A 22,682-nucleotide genomic window follows, 5' to 3' on the forward strand; every position below is an offset into this window, starting at 1 on the left:
GACAGCGGTGAGCCCGACGTGGGGCTCGAACTCATGAACTGTGAGATCATGACCCGAGCCGAAGTCAGACGCTCAACCAGCCGAGCCACCCAGGCGCCCCTGGTTTGTATCTTACGCTCATCTGTCTGTGAGGGTCGGGATCTTGCACCCGGGGCACAGAGGACATCCTGGTATTGGATGTGTGCTGGAGATAATTTTTAAAGGTGCAGAGGTGAGGAGCCAGAAGATATCAGTGCTTAGGGAGAACTTAAGGACCTTTGTAAGCACCTTATTTCACAGCGAAGACACTGAAGCCTAGACCCTACAATAGATCTGTCCCAGGTGGTGCAGATAGTGTCTGCTCTGGGCCCTCCCCTTTCCCTCATACCTTCAGTTTGGGAGAGTGTCCTCAGAAGGACTCCTGCTTTTAAGTTTACAAAGTGCTTTCAGTAATCGTGTCAGAAGGTCCTATTCTCTTCACTTTACAGATGAAGAAACAGAGACCCAGAGAACTTCAGGGATATACATACCAAAGGCTTCACCGCTAGGAAAGAGTGAGATTTGAACTGTGGCCAGTGCTTTTGCTAATAAACACTACCTCTGTGAAATGGATGAGGAGACACTTTCAAAGAGCAGAATAAAAAACCATTTGAGAAACTTGAGGAAGATAGAGAGGGTTCCAGAATGACGATGGAGGACAGTTGTGGGCACTCTCAGGAGGAGTTTGGGGTCAGTGCCTGTGTATACTTTATATTAGTGTTCAAGGTGACTTTCAGCAGCCTCTTCCCGGCTCTGAGCCCGTGGCTCTTGGAGCTGACTGATGGGGCCTTCAAAGCAAGGGCCATGGGGCTACGGATTAATTTCTGCAGCTGGAATTTGTTGGATGTGTGTGTAGCCTGTGAGCCCAGAGAACCAATGAGAATGGGGGGGCGGGGAGGAGAGAGAAAAGGAGGGGGGTTGAGCTGCTGGCCTACTTAGGGACGCCAGACACTGCTCAACGTGGAAAATTTTCCCTGTAACCCGTTGACTTCAGAAGCCGGAGAGTTCCATTGCTCTGGGTCCCTTGCAGGATCCAAAGGGCAGCTTGTCCCTGTCACCTGCTCCAGAGGTGGCTGCTCCCAATGCTTGGAGGGCCACATTCCATTGTTAGCACTGATCTCTCCCTTCTTCTGTCCCTTGGGGGCACACGCCTCTTCCCCCGGTACTGAGCTTCCTGCTCAGAGACCTGGCATTTACAGCCAGCTCTCCTTTGCCATCAGCAGCAGACCAGACTGGGAACCTGAGAAGATGGAGGGCTGATTCTTAATCTCCCAGCTCAGACTGAAGAGGACAGGCAGGCCCCACAGGCCCCAGTGTCCCCAGTGACCCCTGGGGCAAGCCTGTGGGTCTCGTCCCCCACATGCTTCTCCCCGGTTCACGTTTAAGGGATCTGATCTATTTAAGAAGTAGGCTAAAAATCAGTGTGTCGGTCCTAGAAGAGGACCTGAAAAGACCTAACCCAGTGGTTTTCAAAGGGAAATCCCCAGAATCTGGGTCTTGAGTTCTCAGCGCACCCCCCCACCCCCTCCTTCCTGCTTTAACCTGAGCTGCTTGTTTTTATTTATGCCTTTGGCTCTTGTCAGAGCTTCTGTTTGAAGAAGGAGTTCTATGGCGGTAAAAACAGAAGTGTAAAGGTCATTCTTCCTGCCTTTGCACATGAGGCAACTGAGGCCTGGAGCAGGGTCAGTTAGGGTTGCTGGGACTGGAACTCAGCCCAGGGCTCTTGACACTGTTCCAGGTGCCCTGGAGGCATCTACCGCTCTTTGCGTGGCCTCCTGTGGGAGGAGCCAACAAACCAGGCACCCTTGCCTCCAGTGTGGTTCTTCATGTGAGAATAAAAGAGCCTGTTACGGGGCTGTGTCTTCAGGGTTAAAATCGCGGGGCCTAAGAAGACCACATATGAGGCAGGGGCATGAGCTCCCTTTCCCCCATCTGTCTGATTGGGACACCTCCTCATTTCCTATTCAAAACGTCAGGACCCAGACCAGCTCTGTGGCTAGTGGCTAAGTGCGTTGCACACCCTACCATGTGCCAGATATTGTGTTAGGTTCTCTTACATCAACGGGCCCCTTTTACAAATGAACACCCTTCCAATTCTAGAAAGGGTAAATGAGTCCCATGAAACCACAGAGCTAGGAACAGAGCTGGGATTTGCTGGAGAGAATTTAAAAAAGTAATGAGGAGAGGGGTGCCTGTGTGGCTCAGTCAGTTAAGTGTCAGACTCTTGATTTCAGCTCAGGTCATGATCTCATGGTTCATGAGTTTGAGCCCCACTTCAGGCTTTGTGCTCACAGGGTAGAGCCTGCTTGGGATTCTCTCTCTCTCCCTCTTTTTCCATCTCTCCCCTGCTCTCTCTCCCTCTCAAAATAAGTAAATAAGCTTTGAAAAATAAAATAAATAAAACCTTAGTCATAATAGCATTATCACACCTAATCTTTTAAAAACAACAATTCCTGGGATGCCTGGGTGGCTCAGTTAGTTAAGTGTCCGACTTTGGCTCAGGTCATGATCTCGCAGTTCATGAGTTCAAGCCCCGCGTCGGGCTCTGTGCTGACAGTGGAGCCTGGAACCTGCTCTGGATTCTGTGTCTCCCTCTCTCTCTGTCCCTCCCCCACTCACACTCTGTCTCTCTCTCTGTCAAGAAATAAACATTAAAAAAAATAAAAATAAATAAAAATAAAAAAATAAAAACAATAATTCCTTAAAATGAGTAAATATCAGAGGTACCTGGCTGGCCCAGTCAGTAGAGTGTGCACCTCTTGATCTTGGGGTTGTGAGTTCAAGCCCCACATTGGGCATAGAGCTTACTTAAAAAAATAAAATAATTAATTTAAAAAATAAATAAAATATGTAAATATCTATATTTATTGTTCAAACTCCCAGTTTCATGTTACCATATGTATCACTTCTTTGTTTGGTTTTGTTTTGTTTTGCCAGTTCTATGAGTCAAAAGGTAAATAATGTCCTTATATTGTGATCGGTTGTGATGCCTTTTAAGTCTCTTATTTATAATCTCTAGGCCCTCCTACCATCTCACACCAGTCTGAAGAAGTTGGATTGTTTGACCTGTAGAGTTTTCGTGGTCTGGATTTTGCCAATAGCATTCCCTTGGAGTAGCTTGTGTTCTTTCTTGTGTAGTTTCCGTAAATTGGCAGTTGGATGTAGACTCCTGATCAGGTTCAGGTTCATTTCTGTCTCTCCGCATAGAAATGTACTCATTCATTCATTCATTCATTCATTCATTCATATTTTCTGGCAACACTACTTCACAGATGATGTTCTGTTCTTCCATCAGGAGGCACATAATGTCAGGTCATCTCTCTCTCTCTCTCTCTCTCTCTCTGTCTGATGTTGGCAGGCATTGATGTTTAATGGCTAGCTTCATTATCGTGTTGGGGCTACAAGGTTGGTGACGGTCTAGTTTGATAATCCTTTGTCATTTGTTGACTGGAAGACACCTGGAGAGACACTTCCCCTATTCTGCTGTTTGTTTCAGCCTAGCCCTTATCTTAGACTCAAGCCCGTGGTCACTTCTCCCCACCTCTTTCTGCCTCCCTTGAAAGTGTGCTATCATTTCTGCACTTCTCCCTACCCTCTGGGGGCCGGAACCCAGCAGAGTTGAATTTTCTAGGTCCTCGTGTTTCCCTGGGGGTTTATGTTTATGGAGCCCAGGCACCTAAAAGAACTGACTTCCCTCCTCCCTTTCTTCCTGCTTCAAGCCCTCCCACAGACTGTGGTTTCCAGGACACCTGGGGAGCTGGATGGAGCTCCCCTGCACACCAAGGAAACTATTCTTAGAACCAGTGTCTCGACCTTCCGCTCCAGACCCAGTCACTCAGCCTCTCACACCCTCGGGCCTCTTTCCTGCATACCCTTACTCCCCCGTCAGCCCCAGCTGCTCCTCACTGCTCCCATCCCTCCAGGTCCTGACTTCCCTTTTCATCAGAGGGTGGGGGGCCGGCTGAGGTGGGGTCAGCTGGGGCCTGCACCTGGCTAAGAGCAGAGGGAAGTGAGGATGCGTTGAGAGCCCTGGGGATTGTGATGAGGGTGATGGGAGCCTGGTGTGTGTTCAAAAAAGAAAAAACGGGCCTCTCCCACCCACATTCTTCTGTGTTCAGGGACAGTTGTCGCACTGGTGGGGCTCCTGGTTGCTCACGATTTCCAGATGTTTTTCAGGTTGGGGGGCTTCATCTCTAGCGTGGAGAGGGTTACACATACCCACCTTGAGGCACCCCCAGGCCATTTCTCAGTTTGACTGTTACTTATATGTGAGATCATATGTCATATGCTGGGCAGAACATATAACTGGAAAACACCAACATTATTTGTTCATTCCACAAGTATTTTTACTGAGTTCTTGTTATGGGCCAGGCTCTCTGTTCTAGATGTGTGGGATAGAGTAGTGAGCAAGACAGATAAGACTCCTGCCCTCATGTTGTTTACAGAATAGTAGGGGAGAGAGACAAGAAACAAGCTGACAAAGAATTAGCATCTAGGATTAAGTGGTAGGATGTCATTGGTGGATTTTCTCGTTTCGAAGCTTCTAGTCAACTACGTTAGTTACAGGGTGTGTCTGTCCTGTAACGCCTAGGACAGTGGTGGGGGTGGGGGGGGGATGCGGTGGGGGAGGCCAGTGGGGCAGAATAGCCCTTCTCTGCCTTCGGGGATATTTATGGAACCCTGTGGGGTTACCCTGTCATTCTCTCGCCCTGCTTTTGGTTTGCTGAGGCTCCCATGGCACCACACCCTACGTGCTTAAAACCACAGAAGTGTATTCCCCCACAGTTCTGGAGACCAAAAGTCTGAAATCAAGGTGTTGGCAGGGCCAGGCTTCCTGGGAAGTCTCTAGGCGAGAATTCTCCAGAGATTCCTCCAGCTTCTGGTAGTTGCTGGCTTCTTTGGTGTTCACACATTGGCTTGTGTCTGCATGATTTCAATGTCTGCCTCCGTTTTTATGTTGCTGTGTCCCCTCTGTGTGTGTCCAAATTTTCCGTGTCTTATAAGGACATTGGTATTGGCTGAGGGCCCACTCTCATTCACTCTGACCTCATTTTAGCTTGATCACAAATGCAAAGACCCCATTTCCAAATAGGGTCCATTTACAGGTGTCCAGGGTTAGGACTTGAACATCTCTTTTTGGGGACACAATTCAACCATAGGAGCCCGCAGGGTAAGCCGGTTAGTGGGATAGAGGACACTAAGGTTAGGCCCAGGAGAGGAGGGAGCCAACACCGGGCTGTGCCTTTCATACCTCCAGCATTTTGTATGGGCCACCTCAGTTGACTCCACACTTTTTTTTTTTAAGTTTATTTATTTATTTTGAGAGAGAGAGAGAACGAGCGGGCGAGGGGTGGAGAAAGGGAGAGAGAGAATCCCAAGTAGGCTCTGAGATGTCAGTGCAGAGCCCAATGTGGGGCTTGATGTCACAAACTGTGAGATTGTGACCTGAGCCAAAATCAAGAGTCAGACGCTTATCCAACTGAGCCACCCAGGTGCCCCTAGGTTTATTATTTTTGAAAATACCTTGGGGCACCTGGGTACCCCAGTCAGTTGAGTGTCTGACTTTGGCTCAAGTCACGATCTCGAGGTTTGTGAGCTCGAAGCCTGGAGCTTGCTTTGGATTCTGTCTCCCTCTCTGCCTCTCTCTCTCTCTCTCTCTCAAAAAATGAATAAACATTAAAAAATAAATAAATAAAATACCTTGACGTATGCAGGGAAATAACATTTTTAGGGGGTCATGGTACAGTTTTGGAAATTATTGCACCCTTGTAAGTAAATGATACTATTGAACTAGATTACTTTAAAGCTGCAAAAGTCATAGTTTATAGGTTAATATATGTGTGTCTGTTGCGGGGGTTCTGTATAGATGGAAATAAACAGGATGTAAGTGTTGCATAAAATATCTTACAAAAGGCAAGTGTCATGGTGTATGCAAGGCACATACATATTTGAAAACACACTTGTGCCCACAATTTACTCACAGTTACATGTGGATATGAATGTCCTGTAAGGAAGGTGTTACGTGTTTTAAAAAAAACACTAATTTTGGGGCACCTGGCTGGCTTAGTCGGTTAAGCGTCCGACTTCGGCTCAGGTCATGATCTCATGGTTTGTGAGTTCGAGCCCCGTGTCGGGCTCTGTGCTGACAGCTCGGAGTCTGGAGCCTGCTTCAGATTCTGTGTCTCCCTCTCTCACTGCCCCTTTCTCTTCCCCGCTCTGTTTTTCTGTCTGTCTGTCTCTCTCGAAAATAAACATAAAAAAAAAAATTACCACTAATTTCAAGAGGTGAAGGGGAGTAGAAGGTACAGGCTTCTACTTACGGAATGAATAAGTCATGGGGACGAAAGGCACAACATAGGGAGTACAGGCTGGAGTTGTCCCAGTGTCATGTGGTTTCAGGTGGTAGCTCCAATTAGTGCTGAGCATAACATGACACAGAGACTTGTCAAATCACTGTTGTACACTTGAAACTGATGTAACATTGTGTGGCAGATGAACTGCAATGAAATATATATATGTGTATCAGCAACTTGTACATTACGATGTACATACCATGAATAACTGAATATACAACATCTAATTTATTTTAGAGTTTTTCTAATGTAAATATGTGTGTACATTATGATACATGTACATGTTAATGTATATCTATATTATTGTTTACATATGTGATATATTTATACACACATGCCTATTACATGCATTATGTGTATATCATATGTGTGTACATACAATATGTGCTCACAAAAATGGATAAATTTACCCAGTTTTAAGAGGATTTTTTTTAGAACCAGATTTGGGTTGTTATGTTTTTTGACATCTTTTTATTATAGTCTTTGATTTTCGTTGTATATAAGTTGGCATCATACATAATACTGACTTGATAAAATAGTATTGATATGATGACCTACTATTTTAGAGTTGTCAAAATTGTACATTTATTGTGCAAGTTTGGGACTCAGGTTAATGAGTCAGAAGTATTCTGAAAGAGAAGGGGTTGATATGTACATTCTTGTCATTTTATTTTATTTTATTAATTTAATTTAATTTAATTTATTTTAATTATTTTGAGAGAGAGAGTGTGCATGCGTGTGTGAGCAGTGGTGGGGGGTGAGGAGCAGAGGGAGAGTGAGAGAGAGAATCTTAAGCAGGCTCCACGCTCAGCTCTCAAACCGTGAGGTTGTGACCTGAGCCGAAATCGAGAGTCAGATGCTTAACTGAGCCACCCAGGTGCCCTGACAATCTTGTCATTTTATTTTATTTTTTTTATTATTTTTTTTTTTTAATTTTTTTTTCAACGTTTATTTATTTTTGGGACAGAGAGAGACAGAGTATGAACGGGGGAGGGGCAGAGAGAGAGGGAGACACAGAATCGGAAACAGGCTCCAGGCTCTGAGCCATCAGCCCAGAGCCCGACGCGGGGCTCGAACTCACGGACCGCAAGATCGTGACCTGGCTGAAGTCGGACGCTTAACCGACTGCGCCACCCAGGCGCCCCAATCTTGTCATTTTAGATTGGCAGGGACAGGAAGCTGTGAGTTGCATATACAAATCTTTAGTTTTTTTTTTTTTTTTAATGTTTATTTTTTTTTGAGAGTGCAAGCCGGAGAGGGGCAGAGAAGGGGGGACAGAGGATCTGAGGCAGGCTCTGCACTGACAACATAGAGCCCGATGCAGGGCTTGAACTCACAAACTAAGAGATCACGACCCGAGCTGAAGTCAGACTTTCATCTGACTGAGCCGCCCAGGTGCCCCCAAATCTTTAGCTTGTATGCAGTGAGATGCCATAGCACATTTGGTACCTTTAAGAGCCTTTCATTTGCCTCCAGCATTAATTGTCTGAATGTGAAACAAAAATTTTTTAATTAAAAAAATGAAATTTTAAATTACATCTAATTAATTAAATTTTTAATTAAAAATGTTTTTTTCACAACTGTTTTTTGAGGTAGGTGGTCTTATCTCTGTTGTAGATGAGGACATTGGGGTACTTTGTTTAAAGATCTTATGCTCTGAGGAAAGACAGGAACCTGAAACATGAGTCCTTTGATCCATTTTTGCATGTGGAATGTATTATATATGCTGAAAAGTTAAAAAGAAAATTCTAAAACGAACGCCTGCCACCCAGGTTAGGAAGGATTGTAATTCCTTACATGTTCCTGTGAGACCCTCCCGCCCCAGAGGTGCCTGTTGTCTTGTGTTCTGGGGCTGCCAAAATCGAGGTGTTGACTGCATTGGTTCCTTCTAGAGTTTCTGAAGGAAACTCCTGCTTTGCCTTTTCCTGCTTTTGGTAACTCCAGGCATTGCTTGGCTTATAGATACATTATTTCACACTCTCCTCCATCTTTCACTTGACCTTGACCTCCTTCTAAAGACAATAGTGATAGGATTTAGGACCCACTTTCAGTCCAGGACAATCTCCTCTTGAGATCCTTACACTAATTACCTCTAAAAGACCCTTTTTCCAAATAAGGTCTTATTCAAAAGTTCTGGGTAAATCTTTTGGAGGGTCACCATTCCACTACCATCTTGAATTTTGTTTATCATTTCCTGGTCTCAATTTAGGGTTTCCCACCTCTGCCTGCATCCCTAAGCCCTGTTAAGTTGTGAAGAACTGAGCCCATGCATACACCTAGTGCCTCCCTAGGGGAGGGAAGGGCATCGTGGGCGGTTTGTGAAGCCTCTGCAGAGAGAGAAGCTGAAATAGTGCATGGCCCAAGCTCTTGGTCCATGATGAAGGGAGACTCACAAGAAACAATTAGGTAAAAGGAGACAGAGAGAGAGAGAGAGAGAGAGAGAGGAAGAAATGAAGTTCTTGTTCTTGTCAGGTTGGAGGAAGTATATGAGATTTAAATTAATATCTTACATTGCTTTGAAAAATAATTTATTGTGGGTGCTTGGGTGGCTCTGTTGGTTAAGTGTCTGACTTCGGCTCATGGTTTGTGAGTTCAAGCCCTGTGTCGGACTCCATAATGACAGCGCAGAGCCTGCTTGGGATCCTCTCGCTCTGTGCCCCTCCCCCACTCACGCTTTCTCTCTCTCTCTCTCTCTCAAAATAAATAAAACCTAAAAAAAAAAAGAATTTATTGAGGTGAAATTCACATAACATTAAATTAACCATTTTAAGGTACACAATTCAATGACATTTGTTACATTCACAATGTTGTGCAACCATTACTTCTCTGTTGGTTCCAAAACATTTTCATCACCCTGAAAGGAAACGCATAGCCATTAACACTCATTCCTCATTCCTATCCCCCAGCCCCTGGCACCCACTAACCTACTTCTAGTCTCTGTGGACTTACCTTTTCGGTACATGTTATATAAATGGCTTCATGAAATATGTGACCACTGGTGGGGCGCCTGGGTGGCTCAGTCGGTTAAGCATCTGACTTCGGCTCATGATCTCATGGTTTGTGGGTTCGAGCTCTGCGTCGGGCTCTCTGCTGACAGCTCAGAGCCTGGAGCCTGACTCCCATTCTGTGTCTCATTCTCTTTCTGCCCCTCCCCCGCTTGTGCTCTGTCTCTCAAAAATAAATAAATGTAAAAAAAAAAAAAATGTGACCATTGGTGTCTGGCGCCTTTCACTGAGTATCATGTTTTTGTTTTTGTTTTTCCAAGTTTATTTATTTATTTTGAGAGAGAGTGAGCAAGCAGGTGAAGTGCAGAAAGAGGGGCCAGGGGAGAGAATCCCAAGCAGGCTCTGAGCTGTCAGTGCAGAGCCCGACGTGGGGCTCTATCTCATGAACCGTGAGATCGTGACCTCAGCTGAAATTGAGAGTTGGATGTTCAACCTGCTGAGCCATGCGGGTGACCCGTTGCGAGACTTTTGAAAGAAAAAAGTTACTTTTAGAATAACCAACTTTGTTGGTCATTTAGTGCCTGAGTTGTTTTGTTTAATAACATTTTTATTGAGGTATCATTCACATGTCCTACAATTCAACTATTTAAAGTGTCCAATTCAGTGGCTTTTCATCTGTCCACAGAGCTGTGCAAACATCGCCACAGTCAGTTTTAGGACTGTTATCACCCGCCATAAAAACCTCACACCTGTTAGTCATCCCTGTTATGTTTTAGGATCTGAAGTAGTCAGTCCATTGGACTGGCTGGCAGAGATTTAAGTGGCTCTGACTTTCTACTGCTTAATTTTCTCCACCTGTAATTATAGATGAACTTGGCCAATTAGGTAACAATACCTATCTTTAGGCACTTTATGGAAGTGTTTCATGTGCATTATCTCCCTTAAGGCTCAGATCAACCTGTGGGCAAGCTGCCATTTTTGTCCCCATGTTACAGATGGGGAAACTGATAGAGAAACTAAGAGGCCCAACGTCCAGCTGGTTTTTGATCCATGAAGTCCTTCCTTAATTTGTTGTGCCGATAGAGGCGACTGAGCTCCAGTCTTCAGTGCTGACTTGCATGAGCCTCTAGGTCTGTGATTGTTATCTACCTGCCCAGCAGTCCTTCCACAGCGGGCTTCGCGGACATGACCTTGTGCAAAGTTCGGAAGGAGAGGCTGCAGGAGGTGGGAGGCTGGCCAGAGACGGGGGAGGGTTTGGGTGCCTGTTCTTCTTTCAACTCCCCTGCTGTAATAGCAGCCCCTCTGCCAAGTGGGCTTCCCAGAAAAGCTGAGCAGAGCCTACCTGCTCCAGGAGCCCCGGGTAAGGTAGGAGCCAGCACTGTCCAGAGCAGGCCAGAATTTCCAGCAAAGTTCAGGGATGCCCCCTGGTGGATCTGCACTCCTGAAGCAAAGACAAAGCTGTTCTCCGAGTCTTCCCAGGATCTGTGGGGTCCGGAGCCAGTCCCTGAAGGCAGAGATCATTTTTCAACCATAGCATGTGATCTGGATTCAGTATTGCATAGGACAGGAACAGGAGTCGGGGGACAGGAGCCTGGGCACCGGATTAGATTGAATTGGCATCACGTTGCAGTTCTGCTGCTCATTAACTGGGCACTTTGGGTCTAGTTAGTTGTCTGAGCCTCGGTTTCTCATCTATCAAATGGGTATAAGTGAAGTTCTACCTCACAGAACCATAATAAACTTAAGATAACCTGTAGAGAGAGTTTACCTGTGCTCAGTAAATATTGACTATTCTAATTGGTAGAGTATGTTCTGGACAACGAGCCGATCCCATCGTCTGTAGACATTAGCTTCCTCATTTATTTATTATTATTATTATTATTTTTTTAATTTATTAATGTTTATTTTTGAGAGAGAGACAGAGCGTAAGCAGGGGAGGGGCAGAGAGAGAGAGAGAGAGAGAGATGCAGAATCTAAAGCAGGTTCCAGGCTCTGAGCTCTAAGCACAGAGCCCAGTATGGGGCTCAAACTCACAGACCATGAGATCATGACCTGAGCCGAAGTCAGATGCTAAACTGACTGAGCCACCCATGCACCCCTAGTTTCCTCATTTATAAGACAAGGACAGTCCTACCTAGCATCTGGGGTGGTTATGAAAAATTAGATATTGAACCCAAAAGATAGTAACACCCAAGTTCTCATATGTGCCTATGGAATTATTTTTATTATTCAGTTCCTACTATGTGAAATGCACTGTGTATTAATTTAGCAAATACTGAACTTGGGCCTCTTATAAGGCAGGCTCTGTGCACAGAGCTGGGTATATAGCACTGAACCAGATGGGAATAGTAGTCACATCAGCATGTAAGTTCCATGAGGGTTTTGTCTAGTTCAAGGGTTGGCAAGCTTTCTCTGTAAAGTCCTAGAGCATCAGTGTTTTGGGCTTTGCCGGCCATTTAGTCTGTGTCAGCTACTTAGCTTATCCCTTGCAGTATGGACACAGCCAGAGACATTGTGTGAACCAGAGTGTGGCTGTATGCTAATAAAACTTTATATATGGACCCAGAAATTTGAGTTTTGTAGTATTTTCATATCACAAAATATTCTTTCGGAGGGGCACCTGGGTGGCTCAGTTGGTTAAGTGACTTCAGCTCAGGTCATGAACTCCCGGTTCATGGGTTCGAGCCACTTGGGCTCTGTGCTGGCAGTGCAGAGCCTGCTTGGGATTCTCTTTCTCTCTCTCCCTCCCAGATAAATAAATTTTAAAAATATTCTTCTTTTGATTTTTTTCCCCCCTCCCTCATCACTTAAAAATGTAAAAACTGTTCATAGCCCGTGGGCCAGGTTTGCCCACGGGTTGTCATTTGCTGCTTTCTTTGCTCTTCTGTCTTGGAGTGGCTTTGAACAAGGTGATCTCCTGCTTCTTGTTCTTTTCTTTCTTTCTTAATTCCTCTGGCTTATACATTTCTAAGTTCCCATGGACCATGTATTTGTCACTGAGCTAATGGGGAATTGAGGTCTTTCCTTAACAGATGGTGGGCTCCTCATTCCAGTCCTGATGCTTGTTTTGTGTCCTGACAGATAGGAGGGGCCAGCTTTCATCCTCAATCACCATGAATTTGGCAATCTGCTGTGTGTCTGTTTTCTCACCGCTCACAACGCTTACTTTGGTTGTTCCTTCTATGTTGACTGAAGGTCTGGAGCCATTATTATTCCCATCTTACAGATGGGGAAGTAGAGTCCCCGGAAGGGTTGTGGTTTCCTTGAAGCTCTGTTCGTTGCTATTGGTCCCAGCGCTAGTGCTGACTGCTCCTGTCTCCCAGTCCTGAGCTTGTTCCTTTTTCTCTGGGAAGCAGCGGGAGGTGGCTCAGCTCACTCCTGAGATGAGAAGTGGGGCTTTCCTGAGGAGGGGCGCCCCTCATTCCTTTCAGTTCAGCGGTGGTTCCTATGAGAAGTCGTACGTCACATGTTGCATGGGACAGCCAATATTCCTCACTTACTTGTTCCATAAATATGTACTGAGCTCCCGCCATGTGCCAGGCTCTGTTCTAGATACTTGGGGTAAAGTAGTGAGCAAGACAGACAGGACTTCTGTCCTGGCAATGATTACAAAACAGTAGGGAAGAAAGACAACAAAGCCAACAAAACATATTTAGGAATTGTGATTAGTCCCAGGGAATAAGGGGGAGACCCATGCATTTCAGTACCAGGTACTGTGCCTAGTAGTTCTGTGAGCATCATCTGATTTAATCCTCACAGTTAGCCTATGAAAAGAGATGGCAGGGCCACCCGAGTGGCTCAGTTGGTTACGCATCTGACTTTGGCTCAGGTCATGATCTCACCGTTTACAAGTTTGAGCCCCACATCAGGCTCTGTGATGACAGTTCAGAGCCTGGAGCCTGCTTCGGATTCTGTGTCTCCCTCTCTCTCTGCCCCTCCCCCCTCCCCAACAAAAAACATTAAAAAAGATTAAAAAAATTAGAGATGGCAGGATGAAGATACAGAGGTTCAGAGAAGTCAAGTAACTCCTGGCTTCACAGACCAGGGAGGGAGACTACCAAACAGCTAATTTTCTATAGAAATAAGTACTATCTGGGGCGCCTGGGTGGCTCAGTCGGTTGAGCGTCCGACTTTGGCTCAGGTCATGATCTTGCGGTTTGTGGGTTCGAGCCCCGTGTCAGGCTCTGTGCTTGACAGCAGAGCCTGGAGCCTGTTTCAGATTCTGTCTCCCTCTCTCTCCGCCCCCCCCCCCCCACTCTGTCTCTTTCTCCTTCAAAAATAAATAAACATTTAAAAAAAAAAAAAAGAAAGAAAGAAGTACTATCCTAGTGCTGTGAATAAACAGAAAGGCCTCGAGTGCCATGCTAAGAGATTCTTCAGTAGGCAGTGTGGAGCATTGAAGGTTTTGAGCAGAGAGAGGAGTGTCCATGGTCAGGTCTCTGTTTTAGAAAGCTCACGCTGGCAACACTGTAGAGGATGGACAGGAGGGAGTAGTTTGGAGACCTTTTAGCATGTTCTGGATAGGAGGCGGTAGTCTGGAGACAGCTTAGGATGTTCTGGACGGGAGGGGGGAGTCCGGAGCCCCCTTAGGATGTTCTGGACGGGAGGAGGGCGTCTGGAGACCGCTTCGGAGGTTGTCTTGGAGACTAGTAAGGGTGGACTGGACCAGTGTGGAGGCCATGCTGGTGCAGGGAAGCAGTGGAGAGAGATTCAGTGAGGAAAACCAAGTGGATGAGGTGACAGAGCAGACATGGCATATGGAAGAGGCAGGTTTTGTTCATGGGGACCCCAAGTGGGATCCGGGCCCCAAGCTGTCAGGAGCCGCCAGCACGTGCACTCTGCCCCCAGGCGGCCGTCGGCTGGTGGACGTGATGGATGTGAACACGCAGAAGGGCGCGGAAATGAGCATGTCCCAGTTTGTGCGGTACTACGAGACTCCTGAGGCTCAGCGGGACAAGCTGTACAATGTCATCAGCCTTGAGTTCAGCCACACCAAGCTGGAGCACCTGGTCAAGCGTCCGACTGTGGTAGGTCCCCGGCCGCCGTCCCTCTCCTTGACGCCTCCCTCCCGCCTCCTCTCCTTGCCCAGCCTCACTTGCTTCAGGCTTGAGGCCAGCCAGTGTCAGCCCCAGGGAAGGACAGGAGGGGCGTGGGAGCACGGGGAAGGGTGGAGGTGGCGAGGAAGCCCAGTGGAAGGGCACCCCAAGACAGGAAGTGCTGACAGCGATCTGGCTTTCAGGTAGACCTGGTGGACTGGGTGGACAACATGTGGCCCCAGCATCTGAAGGAGAAGCAGACAGAAGCCACGAACGCCATTGCAGAGATGAAATACCCGAAAGTGAAGAAGTAAGACTGCCTGGCTAGTGGCGGGAGCTGGGGGTGGGGGTGTCTCCTAGCCCAACAGGGTGCTGCTGGGATGTAAGGGATGGGGGTCCTTGGCGTGAGCAGGTTGGCGCCTTGGAACACAGGGGCTCTGCATTCCCCATCCAGATGGTCCTTCTTGGCCTCCTTGCCAGCTCTCCCTCGGGGCCTGTGATCTGAGTGGAGGGGAGGAATACTGGGGACCGTCTCTCTGTCCTTGTGTGCTTGCCAGACCTTTATCTACTCCTGCCAAGTGACTGCAAGCCCTGGGAGTGGGCAGACCGTGGACACTTTGCTTTTGCCAAGGGCTGGGAAGAGATCTGGTGTTCTTTTGCTGCTTTCTGTTGAGATGCAGGGCCCCTGATCCAGAACTTTTCCCGATCAAAGCCCAAGGGCTACTTACTCACTAAACACTCCTTAGCTGGTGTCTCGAAGCGGCAGGTCGGCTCAGGGCCGAGAAGATGGCCACGTCTAATTGCAGGGACATCGCTACATATGGACCAGTAAGTCCTGAGACCAGTCGTTAAACATGGGCAGAGGCACCTATGATCCCTCCCACATTCTAGAATTTCGGTAACGGACCCTGGGGACCCTTGGGGCTATCGGGGCTCTCTCCACCTCAGACCGTCTGTGTTTCCATCTCCAAAACGGGAAGGAGATGCTGGCCGTCCCAGGCATGACCGCTGCTCTGGGCTTCCTAGAAGAGTTGGCTCTGGCAGCTCTGAATCCATTAATATCTTTCTGCTCAGCCCTGCTGCCAGGAGTGCCCCCAGGAGCGTGAAGGCTGTGAGCTGTTCATTCACTCCACCCTGAATGAAGGGTAGAGTGAATGTAGATTTCGGTGCCAGCTTTGTAAGAGAGGCCAGCACGCTGGCCCTGGCTTCTCAAGGCTTTGCTTTCAAGCTCTCTCTTTCTTTAATTATTTCTCAGGCATTTTTCCTCCCCTTGAAGCTGAAGCTCTTTACACCCTTAGATTTGGGCTGCGTCAAACACAAAGAATGAGCTCAAGGTGGGGAGGGAAGAAGGGTTTCAGTTCTGTTCCTGTCCCGTTCGATCACAGCAAAATTTCTGGAGCCCCTCGGGTGGGGAAGTAAAGATGAATGAGACTAAGAGCCCCTACCCTCTGGAGATTGTGTCGTATAACGCATGGGGTAAGGTGCCATCTCATCCTAGGTAGAGTGAAACCAGTTCTGGGACAGGACAGGGAGAGGAGGAATCCTTTTTGGCTGGTGGCAGTGGGAAGTCCTCTCAGAGGGCACACTGCACCTAGGCTTTAAAGGAAGAGGAGATGGGAGGGACTTGGAGGGGGGTGGTGGAGGAAGGGAAGTGCCAGGGGCCTTGATGGAATCATGAGGGCAGAGCTGGAGGAAAGAGTGTGGGGCTCAGAGACTAGTTAGGGGCGGATCACAGCTCTGATCGATTGATTGGGTGATTCAGTCAGCATATGTATTAAACATCTGATTGGTGCTGGGCACTGAGAATGCGGAGAGGAGAAAACCAGGTGAGCTCCCTGCCCTCACGGAGCTTGTAGTCTATCCGGAGACAGACGTTCATCCAACAATCAGAGAAACAAATGGAAATTTGCAGCTCTGTCGAGACCATAAGGCAGAGATCCACAGTGCTCCAGGATTGTGTACCAGGGCACTCTCGGTCACGGAGGGCAGGGCCGTCGTCCCCAGGGTGGGGTCTCGGGGAAGTGGGGTTACTTAGGTGAAGAGGTCTGGGAAGAGCTTTCCTGGCTGTGTGCAGAGAGCCTGGTGGGATGGTTAGGAAGGTCAGGAAGACAGGGGCAGGTGGACCTGTGGAAGGAAGGTTAGTGAGGCTGGAGCAAAGTGAGGGAAGTGGGTGGGGGGGTGCGGGACAGTGGGTGGGCCAGGCCGCTCAGGGCCTGATGCGCCAGGCTGAAGGGTCTGTGTTTCTCCTAAGAGCAGCCAGAAGCCTCTCTGAGATCTTAAGCAGAGAGGGATGTGTGCAGATATGCGTGCCACAAGTTGTGCTGCCGCTGTGTGGATTGAAGGAAGTGGGGTGGAGTGAGAGCGGAAAGCAGTGCATCACCTCCATAGGGCAAATGCTGGGCCAGGAGGGAGCAGGGACTTGGATGGGACATGTGTCTAGGAAGGGAAAATAGCACTGGGGGACCTAGATTTCAACTGCCTTGCCCCCTTTAGATGCTTGGTATATTCACCTGATAGAAAAATTCCTCTGAATAGTAAGTTCTAGTAATACCTTGAGAATCCTATCGAATTACCAAAAAGAGCCCCCTGCACTATTTTCTAGAACCATGTGTCTTTGACTCATTGGTTGGATTGTGTGGCAAATACATTTACAAACTCTGTCAGTGGCCTTGGGAACTTGTTACAGGATTTGAACCTTGTTAGGAAGGAAGTTGTCACTTTGGGAATCTTCCATTGGTTTGGCTGTAAAGAATGCTGATTTCAGTTAATCAGCAAGGTAAAAATCCCGCAATGATGAAGTCCTCTGGGACCACAGAATGGTTCTGTGGAATTTAATTAAAATGACACTGTTTCTAGAAGTCAGAGCTCCCATGCTGACAGGTCACCTGATACAAGGTTTGCAGGAGGGAAGAGAGAAGTGTTACAGACCCATCATTGCCTTCTCCCCGGCTCTAGGGTTTGTGTAGTTTGATCGTGGAGGGAGGGATTTCAGAATTTTAATGAGTTCTGGTTGAGATACTTAAGGCTAAGGGTACTGGCAGTTGTCAAGGGGGTGGCTGTAACTTTGTGGGAGACAAAAGATGTAAAGGATATGTTAGTGTATCAGTTATCTATTGTTGTGCTAACTGACTGCCCATAAATGCAAGACTCTAGTCTAAGTAATTGGTAGGCTACAGTGAATAAAGCAAAGTTCCTGTACTCGGGGGGCTTATATTCAGGTGGTGAAAAGAGATGGGCAAGTAAACAAGTGAATAATATAATTCAGGAGGTGATAAGTGTTGGGAGGAAACCTAAAGCAAGGTAAAGGGAGGCTCCTTGCTGGCTGAGTTGGTAGAGCATGCGACTCGATCTCAGGGTCATGAGTTTGAGCCCCACATTGGGCGTAAAGATTACTATAGAAAAAAAAAAGCAAGATAAAAGGAAAAAGAGGATGACAGGGCAGGCTGAAGGAACATCAGCTGCCCCGTGCACATCCTATATTGCCTGCCCTCCATCTCTACCCTACAGGGATGTTTTGGCCATCCAGAATTGTCTGTCTTGGATAATTCCTCATAATCGGATAAACTGACAACTATTTGGGAGTACCCCTTGTATTAGTTGTTTGTTGATGCATAACATTTTCCTAAAACCTTGTAGCGTAAAAGAGACATCTTAGCAGCTTAGAACAACATTACCTCACACCTTCTGTGGGTCAGGAATCTGACAGTGGCTCATAGTTGCTCTTGGGCTTGTCTTGACTGGGGCTAGAGCGCCCACTTCCACGATGGTGCACTCACATCGCTGTTGGCAAGAGGCCGGAGTTCTTCACCTTGTGGGCCTCTCCATAGGGCTGCTCAAGAGTCCCTGTGACATGGCAGCTGGTACTCCCCCACCCCAAATAGTGGGGGAAGAGAGAGCAAGGAAGAAGCCACAGTGCCTATTATGCCCAATTTTGAAAAATCACATGCTGTTTACTTCTATCATATTCTATTAATTAAAAGTGAGGTACTACGTCTAGCCCACACCAAGGGGAGGGGAATTTGGCTCTATCTCTGAAAAAGGGAGTCTCAAGGACTAGTGGGCATGTTTTAAAGCCTCCACAATCTCCTAGGTCTCTGGCATGGGCGTACCTTTCTCACTTAGGACCACTGGGTATTATAATGCCTTCCAGAGGGAAATTAACAAATCTTTTCTCTCCTCACATGCTGCTTGCAGAAATGAGGTTTGCGGCTTAATGGAGACAGGCTGTGAACTGACAAGCAGTGAAAGGAAGAGGGACCCCACATAAAGCATATATTCGGCTCCCAAATAATTGGGAGTGAACCTCATTTCCTCCCTGCACCTTATGGGGGTGGCAGGAAGAACTGGGGAAAAAATTGGATGTGAAGCTGAAACCCAGACAGGGTGCAGCTGGGTGCTGGGATGAGCAAGGTTCAAGGGCTGCCCCTGGCAGTTTCTGGTGGTTGCAGGAAGTCTTTCATCTCCTCTTAGGGACTCAGTTTCCCCTTCTACAAAGTGGGGATCCTGTCATCCCTGCCCCACCTCCCAACCATGCTACAGGGAAGATGGAGCTTACAGTGGATGTGACATGTGGGTAGGACAAGATGTTTGTCTTTGTGGCCTCGTGTAGATACAAGTCTCCAGCTGCCATCGGAATCCTTGGCTTTTCGATCTATTCTCTCACAGTTGCACTGGGCTTTTATCTCGGCAATGCTCATTTACTTTCAGCTCTCCTCAACCACGTTTGCTGGTATTAGAAGTGGTCATCCCTGTGTAATATATCACACAGGGAATCTGACCTAGAGAGGCTGTTGACGTCACACAGGCATAGAACTGTGTGGGCCACACACCCACATCCCAGGCTTCTGGATTTCTGGCTTTTCCTCTTTACATCCACACCTTTATAAGAGGAACAAAGAAACCCAGCCTTTCTGTGCTGCCATGTATAGATGCAGACACTGTGTTAAACACTTAGCATGTACATCTTAATGGTACTGGAAGCAGGTGTTACTCTCCTCATTTTACAGACAAGGAAACTGAAGTTCATATGCTTCAGTGCAGGTAACAGGTGCAGCAGCTGAGTGTAAGACGGTAGGGGCTGGTGTGGATGTGGATAACTTCAAAAATTCATTCATTCATTCATTCATTCATTTTGAGAGAGAAAGAGAGAGAGGGAGGGAGGGAGGGAATCCCATGCAGGCTCTGTGATGTCAGCACACAGCCCAACACGGGGCTTGAACTCACGGACCATGAGATTATGACCTGAGCCAAAATCAAGAGCTGGACGCTTAGCCGGCTGAGCCACCCAGGTTCCCCCCCAAATTCTTCTTAAGAAACAAAACAAAAAAACAAAACAGAGCTGGCCAAACCAAGCACATCGACGGTCTGGTTTGACCCATGAGGGCCACCAGTTAGAGGCCCCTGATCAGTTAAACAAATGGGAATGCTGAGTTCCAGGAGGGGGAAACATTTAGTCCAATGTCACACAGTTGGTTGGAATAATTATAGGGCTGTATTGGTGGGTGCTATACTTAACACAGATGAATCTGATGTGATCCCTGCTGGGGCTTAAGCTGAGGCATTTGTGACTAAAAAAGTAATAATAATTTTCCCGTGGGGACAGCCTGGTCCAGCTGTCAGGGCCTTCTCTCAGCTCATTTAACTCCATCTATATTTTGTGTGTGTCAAAGACCTTGCTCAAGAACACCCACTCAGTGACTGGTGCTCAGATCAAAGGTGAGAGATATTTCTTGTCATACAATTTTTTCTTTTAAATAGACAGAACATACATATGGTGAAAAAATCAGCCAGTTGCAAAAAAGTTCACGGTATAAGCTCGTAGCAGGCCATTGGAGAGGTACTAATAGGCGGGCCATCCTGTAAATGACACCGGGGAGCAAAACCCTGTCCCAGGGAGTTGACCACCTTGAAATGGCTTCAATGCTCACTTCCCTAAAATGGGGATTATAGGGTTGTCTTATTTATTTATTTATTTATTTATTTATTTATTTATTTATTTATTTATATTTTATTTATTATTTTTTGAAGATTTTATATTTTTAAGTAATCTCTACACCCGATGTGGGACTTGAACTTACAATCCTGAGGTCAAGAGTCGCGTGCTCCGCTGACTGAGCCAGCCGGGGGCCCCATGGTTGTTTTAAAGGTGTAATGATACCATGCATATAAGTAGCTGTTAGTATTAGCACTTGATAATTAGAGTCTATTAATTAACATTGGTGGAGAGCCCCAGGAGATGGGGTTTGGCCAAAGACTTAAGAAGCTTGATTTCTGACCCTGCAGAGGTGTCCTGCCCCCTTGGGGTTTAGGGGAAGGGTGTGGGGACAGAATGGGAGGAGGGCTGTGGCCCTGGTGAGCATGCCCTGGAGGGTAGGACTTCTGATTTGAGCTGGACCATCTCCTGCAGCCGGAAGTCAGTGGTTGAGTTTGACTGTAACCTGCAGACGCTGCTTCTTTGAGAGTCTTGGGATTTGCCAGGTTAGACTGGGAGGAGGCCTGAGAAACTCTGAGACAGGCTGCCTGGGTAAGCATCATCACTGACTACGATAGAGACCTGGGTGGGTGAGCCTCTGCTTTCTCATCTGTAAAATGGGGACAATCTTGGGAATGACCTCAGAGGGTTGTGAAAATTGATTTAATAACCAAAGCATCATAGTGCCAGGTACTGTGTTAACATGTATATATATCAGTGAATTCCTACAGTGATTCTATGATGCATGGTTACACAGCTACTAAGAGGGCAGGTAAGGGACATCTTAGAATGGAGAGTTGAACTTCAGGTCACCTCCCTGCCATTAGGATGAGAAAACCTGCTCAGGGAGGGAAAGTAAGTTGCCCAAGGTCACAGAGATAATCTGTTTTAGGGCCAGAGCAGCATAACCTGGTCTCCGAGCTGCCTGCCAGACCTGGGATCTGACACTCCCTCCAACCCCTAGCCGTGCCCCAATGGACACATGTAAGGAAGGTGGCTTTGCTGGGTGGTCACCTCCAGTAGCAGGACGGCGTCCACACTCCCTGAAAACGGGGGTACAGGGGTTCCTGAGCGCCCGCCTGCAGAGCTACCCTCGTGCCCCCACCCAGCCGAGGCGAGGGGGCGGCCGTGGGCGGCGGCGGCCTCCCCTGGCGCTGGCCGGCTAGCTTCCCTGTCGCCGCCGCGGCCTCCCTCCTCCTTCCTGGCGGCCGCCGCGCCGCGCGGGTGTTCAGTTTCAGCGCGGGGATGAGCGCAAGCTGCGCCCAGCTCCCCGAGGAAGGAAGGAAGAGAGAGAGGGCTGCACGGTCCTCGGCCGGGCCCTGGCAGCGCCGTGGAGGGGGCTCGGCTCCGGTCTCCGGGGCTGGGCGCGCGTCGATCCTGCGCTGCCGAAGGGGACGCCCGGGAGCCGCGCTGCCGCCGCCGCCGCCGCCGCCGCCGAGGGTAACCGCGGACGCGCCGGGCGGGGCCGGGCGGGCGTCCCTGCGCTGCGCCCCGCGGGCCCGGGGCTACCCCGGGAGCCACCGCTCCTATGGGGCGCGCCGGGGCGGGGTGTGGGTCGCCTCCAGCCCGCGGGCTGCGCGGCCGGCGTCGCGGAGCAGCTCTTTGTGTCTCCCGGGGCTGCGTGTAAGTGTGTAGTGTGTGTGCGCGCGCGATCGGCGCCTCCAGCCCCGTCACCCGGTGCCAGCTTTTCCCAGGTTTCCCCCGCCAAGACCTTTGCCCGAAGGGATGCCGCCTGAGCCGCCCGGGGAGTTTCGCTAAGTTGGAGGGAAAAGGGCGGGGTGGGGTCGCCCGGCTTCCCCGGATCCCAGGCAGTGCCCCAAAGTTGGTGCTGCAGGTGCAGCGCCCCCTCCCATCACGCTCCTCCCCAGCCTGCGCGGGCCTTGGGAGGCGGGAACCCCCCAGAGGCTTAGCTCGGGGGCTCCTGATTCTCATCCCCCAACTTGGAGGGTGCGCTCCTGCACAGAAGCCACCGGGGCGGTGGGGGGTGGGGGGTGTTAAGGGGCGCGGCTTTCCGGGCAAGGGGCAGCCGAGGCGGAAGCCAGGCTGGCTGGCCGGCGGGGAGAGCTTAGCGGCCGTGGCACAGAGCCGGGGTGCCCATGTGACTGCGGTGTGCTTTGGAAGAGGAAGCTGTAGAGGTCAGTGCAAAGGCGTCACGCCAGAGCGAGCGGGAGCAGGAGTGAGGGGGGAGACCCGGAATGAGCGCGGGGCAGCTGGGAGGGCGGGGGTGGCGGCTGCAGGGGCCCCCTGGACAAAGCCGCCCTGTCACAGCCACCCTGGCCGCTCCAACGCATGCAATTGCCCGGCGGGAGGGGCGGCCCGGCCTAGCGGCCAGGAAATGAGGGACGTGGGAGGAGGGGCC

The 22,682-nt window shown here is 48.7% G+C and overlaps 1 protein-coding gene across 13 annotated transcripts in view; it reads left to right on the forward strand.

The window, feature by feature from the left end:
• Positions 1-22,682, forward strand: part of KDM2B (lysine demethylase 2B) — a 153,097-nt gene that overhangs the window by 43,611 nt on the left and 86,804 nt on the right. For 10 of the 13 annotated variants that reach the window (XM_045459220.1, XM_045459219.1, XM_045459217.1 and 7 more), the window contains exons 5-6: positions 14,165-14,343; positions 14,556-14,662. In XM_045459220.1, coding sequence (XP_045315176.1) covers positions 14,165-14,343; positions 14,556-14,662 — 286 coding nt within the window. Of the gene's footprint in view, positions 1-14,164; positions 14,344-14,555; positions 14,663-21,510; positions 21,764-21,836; positions 21,947-22,332; positions 22,459-22,682 lie in introns of those variants that run through there. The other 3 variants (XM_045459222.1, XM_045459221.1, XM_045459223.1) reach the window with 3 other exon arrangements.

The sequence above is a fragment of the Leopardus geoffroyi genome, chromosome D3 (assembly GCF_018350155.1).
Source record: "Leopardus geoffroyi isolate Oge1 chromosome D3, O.geoffroyi_Oge1_pat1.0, whole genome shotgun sequence".
In the NCBI taxonomy this organism is placed as follows: Eukaryota; Metazoa; Chordata; class Mammalia; order Carnivora; family Felidae; genus Leopardus; species Leopardus geoffroyi.